The sequence below is a fragment of the Leuresthes tenuis genome, unplaced genomic scaffold, assembly GCF_036924035.1.
Source record: "Leuresthes tenuis unplaced genomic scaffold, fLeuTen1.0.hap1 SCAF_22, whole genome shotgun sequence".
Classification (NCBI taxonomy): Eukaryota; Metazoa; Chordata; class Actinopteri; order Atheriniformes; family Atherinopsidae; genus Leuresthes; species Leuresthes tenuis.
This window is the reverse complement of record NW_027325376.1, coordinates 25243921-25254578: the sequence shown is the minus strand read 5'-3', so window position 1 is coordinate 25254578 and position 10658 is coordinate 25243921. Positions and strand designations below refer to the sequence as shown.

Below are 10658 nucleotides of genomic sequence, written 5' to 3'. Positions count from 1 at the left end.
TTTACCACAAAATGGTTAAATCTCCAGTTTAAGGTGAGATTTCATTAGAAAAATGAAAAAGAAAGAAATGGCCAAAAGTTGAAAGTGGCTTGCTGTGGAGTCATTGCTGTGGTGGACTATCTTTTGCCAATATTTATATTTTTGTTTATTCATTTTTTGATTATTTGTTTTGTGTTAACCGTTTTAGTTAAAATATTCAGAATGTTAAATTATAATGTAAACATAAAATGTATCAATGACATATATTCAGAATACGTTTGCATGATGAATGCAGAAGGAAGATTTTTGCTACTTGACAGTATCTGAATATCTGCTTCTATTTTCAAAACACACTAGATGGACTTCCTGTTGTGTTGCCCTTGCTTGACACAGCCACGTATTTATGATAGAAAGTGCAGCACTATTGTTGCACATTAAGAGGGCGTATATAGAGCTGTGTGGCTGTAAATTAATCTGTCAGTCAACATTTTCACCATGCAAAGGGTTGCTGTGTTGATTTTTCTAGCCTGCTGTGCTCTCTCAGGTAAGAGTCTGTCTCTTTAAACCACTCTTTTAAAAAAACATTTTGTTGAGTTTTTACGCAGTTAGTAGCAAACTAGAAGCAGAAAACAGACCTGTATATACAACACAGAGGAATGGTTAATTCATTTAATAACTTGAATAAATAACTTTAATTAATATTGGAGTATTGTCATTGTGTAACATACTTTTTTATTTATTAGCTCTGTAATTTAGGCATGAGATGTTCTCATCAGACCTCACTGTGACTTCCTTGATTGTTTGAGGAACAAAAGTTTCCGCAATCTTTCAGGTCTGAGTCACATGTCTGCTGTTTTTTTAGAGGACAGGATGAATCTGTGACTTGTGCTAAAGCCCAGCAATGTTGAAAATGGCACTGAAATTTCATGGCACTTACTGAGTTCCTTTGCCAGAGTATACAATTACATTTTAAGTTACATTACTTAAGTCTAAGCTTTAAAACACATATTAATTCATCTTTATAGAGAATTGTTTTCTCATGGTGTTTTTGTTGTTTGTTTTATGCAGACCTGGAGGTCAGAGTTTGTATTTACTGTTTAAGGTCTCCTTAGTTTCCCAATCTGCCTGTATCAATATCAGTTGAACCAAAGCAAAAAAAGTCAAGTAATAATAAGATATTCTATGTAGCACTTTTCAAGCACTGGATTTTCAAGAACAAATGTCACAAAGTGCTTCACAAAGACAAAAAATGAAAAGAGCAATATAAAAATAAAATGCTTCATCGTGATAAAAAACAACATAAAACGAAAACAAAAAGTAGTTAAACAAGATAAACGAGACACTAAAACCAGTTTAAACAAATAGAACTTAAGGTGTTAACAGATCTTAAGTTACATGGGAGGTGGGAGTTCCAAAGTTTAGGGGAAATAATCGCATAAACACAGTCTTCTTCTGTTCTGAGCCGAGATCGAGGAACAACCAACAACCCCTGTTCAGAAGACCTCAGTGCTCTGTTGTTGTTTTGGGCTTTCAGTGAGTCTACCAAATGAATGTGAGCTTGACCATGCAAAGCTCTCGAAGTTAGAACAAATATTTAAACTGGATTCCAAACCTGATGGGGAGCCTATGTAAAGAAATCAAGAATAATGTAATATTGGACCTTCTGGATGTTATGGTCAGAATCCTGGCAGCCGCATTCTGAATCGTATGTAGGCAGTGCAGAGATTAATTGTTCGAGTGAAAGGCAATCACAGTAATCCAGAAGAGAACAAAAGCATTTACAATCATTTCTGTCTCCACATGAGATACAACAGGCCAGATTTTGATGATATTTCTTAGTTGGTAAAAACAAGAGCAAATTAAACTATTTACATGGTGATCCAGGTTCAAACCCTGGCTCATAAAATCATCCTCATCACGCAAAGATGGTTTCACTAAAAATGACAGAAAGTTGGAGCAGAAACAAACACATACATTTTTTCTGTGTTTAGCTGAAGAAAGTTGTTTTCTGGAACCATACAGCCTGCACTGATTTGAAATTAAACAATAAATGTGTTGAAATTATGTTTTTGTGTTGACCATAAATCATTCACTAGTGAAAAATGTATTTGGAAAATTATTTTCAAAGGAACAAATGTCTTTCTTTCAACTCACAACTGAACATTTTGAGACATCAATGTTCTAATTGTATTTTTGGAAACCGAAAAGTGGGTGGAAAAGTTTTTAGACGTCGAGAGTGCAAATAAACAGTTTTTTTTACCTACACTCAATGCTGAATTCTCAGTCAGTATACTATAGAATTTTAGCACGATGTACAGATTTCAGTTGTGCATCTTGAATCTTTAGAGTGTGATATACTATATATAATAATAATAAAGCCTAAACAGCATGGGCTGGAAGTAGTCTAATCTTAGCTGGAGATATACAGTACGTGGCTAAATGACTTTGAAATCTAGTACTTACTGGGTAGCTGGTAAAGAATGCAGTAATTTTGGAAACGAATTTTGGAAAAAAAGATAAAGGGTTTAAACTTCACTGTTTGTCTTGAGGTTGTGCAAGTGCAAATTAATAATAATAATAATGAAATTATTAGTCATTTTAGAATGATTAAAATGAAAACTAAAACATGTTAGCCATAACAACCTTATAATAGCTATTTAAAATCGTGTGTTTTCCTAAAAGTTGTTCTAATGCAGCTTTAAGTCTTAGATTATAAAGTTTTGAAGTTACAGAAGAATGAAATTAAATTGATTTTGAATTGATTGCATTTTCTTACTTTTCCCTTGAAGCACTGTCACTGGCCAAAGACACAAACGACTTCAAAGTTTCTGCAACTGTGGTCCCTGCAGAAGAATTTACCCAGGCTACCCCAGAAGCAACCACAAATACAACAACAGCCGCACCTAAAACCACACCCAAAACCACACCCAAAACTACACCTACAACTACACCTACAACTACACCTAAAACCACACCTACAACTACACCTAAAACCACACCCAAAACCACACCCAAAACCACACCTAAAACCACACCTACAACTACACCTAAAACCACACCTACAACTACACCTAAAACCACACCCAAAACCACACCTACAACTACACCCAAAACCACACCCAAAACTACACCCAAAACTACACCTGCAACCACCACCAAGGCAATACCCACAACCACAATTCCTTCAACTACTCCGTCAACCAGCTTGACTGTGGGAAACTACAGTCTGAACACAGCCAAAGGAGACAAATGCCTGATAGCTCACATGGAGCTGCAGATCCGACTGGATTTAGGAAAGGTACGTTTCATCAGTCACAGCAAAAGCAAATGTTCTTCAAAGATATAACAATTTTTCTGAGCTGATCCTAGCATTAAAATTACAATTAGGGTTTTTGTAAGCCATGTAGGACATCATGAACATGAATGGTGTTTCCAACAAGTTCAAAGTTTGGATTCCTCATTTGATGTCCTTAAGAGGTTCAATCCTTGTGTCATGCAATTGCTAATCCTACACGACATGGCATAAAGTCTAAAAAAGTGCTTCTACCTCATTTCTCTCAATTTCTTTTTTTCAGACCAATGGGACCTTCATTGTTCAACCACAGTTGACCAAAACAGAGGGTGGATGTGATGAAACCAAAGCTAACCTTTCCATTGTCTTTGCACAGGGCTTCATTACCTTCCTCTTTAACAAGGTACTTTTGATTTTCTAAGTAGAGATGTCACACATATGTTAATATAATGTCTAGCAGAAACCTAATAGAAGAGACTGTGAGATCAGTCAAGGATTTGGCAATAACTAATTTTCTACTTGCTGTGACAACACTGTGGCATTGCTGTGGCAATCTAGTCTTTTGATGATGACTAACAAAATGCTTAACCAATCATAAGAACTGGAGTCATGAAAGTAGTTTTAAAATAGAGAAGTATACTTGTCAAGTCTGCTCGAAAATCATGTGACAGTGAAACTATATCAACTGTCTCACTCCACTGTGCTTCTTTGTGTAATTCAAGAGACGGTTTACATGAATATTGACTATATTAAATAACATTGATGTGCCATTGTGAAATAAAATATATTGCTATGGTATAATTACACTGACATGAATATTCTGGTAATCCATGAGTATTATCTATTACATTTGCAAATGTCTTGTAACCATAGTTGCATAAGAACAGTTATATGGTTATCATACAGTTCAGCCTCAAGGAAGACCTCGCAATTTTACATTTCTGTAAACCAGAAATGCAAGTTAGGTATATGTTTAATATATTCTTTGTTTTTTATGCACGCATACATTATTTATGTGCCTTATACACACTGGACTGACACTCATGTTTTTTTTTTCCTTTCCCTAACCGCTATTTTCTTTTCTTCTTTATTTTCTTTCTATTTTTATGTAAAAAATATGGCTTTAGGGAATATATAAAACCAAAGAAAAGTTTAAAGAAAGAGTTAAATGACACCCACAACAGGACTAACCGTTTTAATCCAGGGTAAAACAACAGGAGAAAAAGAGTCAAACATAGGTCTGTCTGTACAGACATGTTAATGTCATCCACCACCCCCTACCCTATCTACCATAAATAGATCCATAATTTGTAACATGGGCACCATGAGCGGCTGTAGCTCAGGAGGAAGAGCAGTCGCCCACCAATCGGAAGGTCGGTGGTTGGACTCTGGCTTCCCCAGGATACATGTCGAAGCGTCCTTGGGCAAGACACTGAACCCCACGTTACCCCCCAGTGTATCCATTGGGGTATGAATGTGTGTGTGAATGATTAGAAAGCACGTAGTTATGTGTAAGACGTGCTGTATGAGTGTGTGTGAGTGGGGTGAATGCGGCATGTAGTGAAGCGCTTTGAGTGGTCAGTTAGACTAGAAAAGCGCTGTACAAGTACAAGTCCATTTACCATTTATTTAGGAAGACTTGAAACAAGCAAATTAGGTCATAAATTCTTCAAAAAAATAATTACTGAGATTACAGATTAAGTGAGATGCAGGGTCATTTCCCCACACATTTTTAATACATATTTTTCTGGAATTGAGATATCCTTAAAATAGGGAATTATAATGTCCACTGTTGAAGTAACAAATGTATTGATTTGTTATTCAGCATTCCTTTATAATAGGATCATTCTAATTTCAACAATAAATACAGATTTCCTCTACTACAGTGGGGAGATCAAGGTAATGTCATCCAGGTTAACTGCTGTGTATAGTGAGAATGTGTTTCTGAGTTTTTTAGAACCAAATGAGATAACTTTGACTTATTTTTTCAGAAGTTGAAAAAAATTGCAGGAAATCCAGGTCGTTATGGCGTCAAGGTGCCTGGGTTTAATAAATTCATCCAAAAGGGTGTCGTTTGCATAGGAATGCAAATTTGCATCAGGACTTTGCCTAAAGCATGTAGAAAACATGTACATAAAGAACCCTGTGGAACTCCATGACTAGCTTTTGTATGTGGGGATCTAAAATAGTTGTGGGAGGCTATGATAATTTCATTCACCTGTGCCACTACGATCTACTTTAAATGCTGACTAAAACTATTCAAATAAATAGTTTTTTATGCAAATGGTTGGATAACTTATTTGTAGGAACCTTTTCCAGTATTTTTGAGGTAAAGGGGCAATTGTATCAAGAATGTAGTTGGCAAAAACACTCTGAATATACTTGAGAAGACTGGAGTACAGAAACATTAAAACCTGTGGTAAATAACCTGTTGTGATGTTTGCAGAGAAAAACAACAACAGTGTATTTTTTGTGCAGTTAGGTGATCATTGTTCTCATTCATGGTGTTGTTTGTTCATTAAACCTATAACACATGTTACATTTCAAAACTGTCATAATTTAAAATGCTGCAAGTAGCTTTGGGTGGCAGTGAATAACAGCTTGGTAAAAAGTAGTCCTATTCTGTTATATTTCCCCAGAGTGTTGCTGATAACACCGTCTATGTTGATGCTCTGGCTTTCAAATTGTCCTACCCCCTTATAAAAGGTAAGTCAGAGATACTCTGGTTCCCTTATATACGGATTCATTTTTGGATTTTTCTCATCGGGTTACTACATAGGCACATATATTTCAGCTGCACAGCAATCCTGGGGAAAATGAACAGACAAAAAGTATTTCTCGAGCCAATATGTTTGCTGGTGCATGTTCAAATATTTATCTGTTAAGTTACCAGTATGTGATGCTGGTAATAATCAACCTACTTTCACTGCAATGCACTATAACAGGTTTGGTTACAAATGTGATTTTATCTCATCACCATTTTTTCCATCATGGCAGTTGTTAAAATCTCCTGACAGAACGCTTTGTTACACTGTTTCAGGTAGCAAACCCTACAATCCCTCCAACACATCGTTGCATCTGTTCCCTGCAAAGATTGGACACTCCTACTCCTGCAAGAAAGAATCCATTTACATGGGGAATGGTCTGTACCTAGATGTTAATCAAGACAGGATGCAGGCTTTCAATCTGACCAACAATGACTTGGGCTCTCGTAAGTGTCCTTGAAAAGAAGAATTACTACTGAGTTTCTTAACAGTATCTGGAGCTGTCAATTAAATGGGACGTGACAAAGCAATAATATTTCTAACACTTATGCAATACCACAATCTTAAAACATCCTCCATTACAAGTTAATGCTTTTAAAAGCACTTTCAGGGGAATACATTCAAAGTGAAAAAATGAGTTGTAGCATTGCAGTACAATGTGTTGTGGTTCAAAGTAGTTTTTGAGTAATTCAGTTCTAAAAACACATCACTTTAAATAAAATGATCATATGTTGTGTTTGTGAAAACTTAATTACTAGTTACCATTGATATCAAATAACTCAAGTGAAGATGAAATACAAAATGTAAAAAAGATTTACTCAAGTACAGCACTCAGTAGTTATAATTATGACATTTTTATTATGAACATTTTGCAAATTATTTATCAATTATTGTTATTGTGAAAGTGTATAAATGTCAAAGCTGGCTTTTCCATCGACATAGGTAAAGTGCTAACTATACATTATTTCTTAAATCACTATCATCTTATCATAATTTACAATAATAAGCCAATGTGTGTTGTCTAATTTCACTATTTACATTATGGCACTATTCCTTTATGGAGTACTACTTGCTCCACAAATATCACATTAAGGTGTTCCTTTCTGAGTCTTCATAGTCTCCAGCAGTAGGTAAGAGTATGTATTTAAGCCACCTCCAAGTCAGGAGCAGCAGGTTTGACATTTTAAAAGCACCAGCAGCTTTTTAATGGCAGGATGTTTACATAAGCATTTAAAACGGACTGGCACATTGGCATACTGATAAAAAAGAAGAACAAAACTTAACACTGCACATGATTTGAATTGTGACATTTCATCTTTCATGTTTTTTAGTTGTTGGTCTATTGAAGAATTAGTTTGTCAATGGGCTGCATGCTCATGCCCTAGCTGATGTAGTTTCGATTAAACTGTTGAAGATTAACACTTGCAATCTCTCATGTTGTAGTGATAAAAACTATGCAAGGATAAATCACCTTTCAAATAGGACTAGTAAATAGAGATCTTTATTTTTTTTTCAGACATTTAATATTTCAATAGTCCTTCACAAAACTGGTCTAATTAAGTAGTTTTAAATCAGTGAGTTACTGTGCCACTGTCTTTTTTTCAGCTGACCCCTGTCCTGCTGACCGGCCTGATTACCGTGTTGCCATTGCGGTGGGAATAACACTGCTGGTGCTCATTGTGGTGGTGCTGGTGGTGTACCTGCTGGGCCGCAGGAAGAGGACAGATGGCTACCAGTCTCTGTGAGGGGGGCTGGTCAGAAGTCTATGAAGAAGTTACCTACTTGATTGTAATTTTTGTGGGGCTAAAGGGTGCTTCCATTGAAGCCAGTTTTTCTGATTTACTATTTTTAAAAATGTATCATCCAGAGATTCCTGTGTGTGGAGGTTGGAGTGTGCCATTTGAAAAGGTTAAGTGCAATCATTGATTAAACAAATAAGATGTTTGTCACATAAAGATCTATCCAAAGTCCAACCCACAGAGCTGCAGACTAATTGGCTGGCTCTTAGAGGCGCTAATCTGTAGATAGTCAGATTTCATTTAAGACTAAATTGAATATGTGTTTCTTAATTTGAGTTTAAAAACAGCTCTACTTTGTTGTATTGATTGAGTAAACATCTACATTGTCCTCCACTGAATAAAGTATATTATTAGCTAAAAGCCTAGAAATAATTCCAGAGTGAACTTAACCCTGTTTTATCTGGGACTGAAAGAACCCAGAAGGACTCAATGTCATGTCACCTTGCTCCAGTATGATACCCAGTAGTTTTTGAAAGGTTGTATATTGGATGTTTAAATAGCACTTTACCTAAATAATTGATACTAACTTTTATTTCAGTTCCACAGTGACACACTCAAGCCTCCACAAAGATGGGTTTTAAAAGGTCAGTTTCAATAGACATTATATTGGATTTCATGTCAGTATACAGCACTCATATACAATAATTCTTATGTACAAGAAATACAGAAAGTAGCAAAAGTTTGACCCCAATGTTTTATTCTCACTGGTGGAGATAAGTCTGATGACAGACTTGGTTTTAGGGACACTAATATGTCTGTAAACTGACATTGTCAAAGATTAAAACTGACCAGGATGTCCCTGCAAGATTGACAGCAATATTTATACTTCAATCAGTACCTTTCATCAGCTAAGCCTAAATTATGCTCTGACTGGAGTTGGAATTGCTAAGTTAAGATGTAATTTTTTTCCATTGATTTCAAACTTATATTGAGTGAATCAACAAAATATGAAAGATCCAATTTAAATGTTTTTTAATTGTTTTATGATAATGATGATATGACGTTTTCAAATTTTACAGTTCTTTTTTTTAATCACCAAATTTAGTGTAATCAAGATTCTATTTTTCTTTTTTTATCAATGGAAACTTTGTAATCATTTTCTGTACAGGTCAACTTACTGAATACTATGTATTAATTCTTAAAATGAAAAGGGACAAATATGCACGTTTGTAAGAGCTTGTTCCAAAATTAATTGCACTGATTGCCGTCACAGCTGAGTACCTTTGTCTTTTTTTTAAACTAGATGTAGCTCCTATTGTGCTTTTAACACTGCAAAAACATACTCTGCATCATCATCATTTTTCTTTTATACTCTTGGGAACATAAGTTACTGAATGAAAATCATTGTCCTACACACACATCAAATCCCTACCACCACACACAAACAAACACACATTTTGTCAAGCTACTAAGTAATACATTAGATAAATAGTTTGATTTCTGAGATATTTTACTTGCTGTGTATGAGCCCTTTTGCCTGTTAACGTCCCCTGCCAATAAAGACGTGTTTCTACACATTTCTGTGTTTGTCTGCAGCTGGACTTTAGGTTCCAAAGGTCTAAGGCAGCAAAATTCCATCACATTACTGTGTAACCTATGAATAAGCAGAAAGTTTGAGGATTTAAAAACATTCTGAAACACAAGAAATATGAAATGTGGGGGGGGGGGGGCAGACTTTTCTCAGTTAAAACTGAGATAGATTATTGGTATTGAACATGCTAATTCCTCTTCAGTTATATCCCTCTTCTACAACAGCAATCATGGACGTGAACATGGACTAGGTAGATCTGATCAACTCATCAGGTTATTTGGGTAAATCAACTCGTATTCATTGTTCCACTTTACAAATACTTTCCAGCAAGGCAGAACATGCTAAGTAACATTGTGACAGTGTACAGAAACTGTCAGAAATCTATCTTTGTTGCTGAAGGATTTTAAGGAGGTGATGCAAGCTAATTTAAAAACTGCATTTCCTATGCAAAATAGTCATCAAAAGACGGGATTATAATTTCATAAAGATAACACAATGTAACAATTTCTTCCTTTGTGAAAACCCTTTAAATTACTGTTTTAGAAGCCTATCTAATGAGATGTTACAATGGAATTACTACATGGTGAACAATAGTGTACAATGTTAATAAAAATAAATTTGTCCTTTTCCATCTCAGCTTCATAGAGCACTCGTTAAACATATTTCATGAAATGATGAACCTTAACTTGTAATGAACATCTAGTCCTTAACACCCAAATAGCTGATTTGTCACTCAGTAGTCATTATTTCTTATTCTAGACTGCACAATTAACTATTCTCACAAGTAAATAATGTGTATTGCGGCAAAAGTATGTTAAATTTCTTAGCAAAGAGCAAGATGATTCCACATTGAATTAGAATTAAAAAAACAAAAAATAAACATGAAATCAAAAGATTTATGTGTCAATTTATAGTAATTTAGCAGACACTTTTGTCCAAAGTAATGTTTAAATAAGGAACAACATTCAAGCTAAGTAAGACTGGTATAAACATTAAGTGTTTGATTTACCTAATATAAATATATTCAAATGAAAGGTACAAAAGTACATGGAAAGTACAGGTTAGGAATGTTAAGGTTTTAGAGAGAGAGAGAAAGAGGGTGTTCTTGGAAGAGCTTATTGAAGGTAGACTCCTGTTCTATTATCATTTGGTAGAAATGTTTAGTCAGATATGGCCTGAATGAGGTCACTTGGCACATTCATATATTTTCTGAATGTGTCAAGCGCAAAGAGACCTGACCAAGACAAAAAAAAGTAAAAATCTACTTTGACACCCCTGTTCCCCCTATATAC

The 10658-nt window shown here is 35.2% G+C and overlaps 1 protein-coding gene across 1 annotated transcript; it reads left to right on the top strand.

Annotated features, from left to right (window-relative positions):
• The first annotated feature begins 413 nt into the window (after positions 1-413).
• On the top strand, positions 414-9350 carry LOC140282250 (lysosome-associated membrane glycoprotein 1-like). The gene is made up of 6 exons (XM_072376831.1): positions 414-523; positions 2769-3277; positions 3555-3674; positions 5911-5977; positions 6312-6482; positions 7642-9350. The coding sequence occupies exons 1-6, from the start codon at positions 475-477 to the stop codon at positions 7779-7781; spliced, it is 1056 nt and encodes a 351-aa protein (XP_072232932.1). The 5' UTR covers positions 414-474; the 3' UTR covers positions 7782-9350.
• The last annotated feature ends 1308 nt before the right edge of the window (positions 9351-10658 follow it).

Coding starts and splice junctions, on each gene's coding strand:
- LOC140282250 (XM_072376831.1), top strand. CDS start 475: ATGCAAAGGGTTGCTGTGTTGATTTTTCTAGCCTGCTGTGCTCTCTCA. Junction 524..2,768: donor AGCCTGCTGTGCTCTCTCAG/GTAAGAGTCTGT, acceptor TTTCCCTTGAAG/CACTGTCACTGGCCAAAGAC. Junction 6,483..7,641: donor CAACAATGACTTGGGCTCTC/GTAAGTGTCCTT, acceptor TCTTTTTTTCAG/CTGACCCCTGTCCTGCTGAC.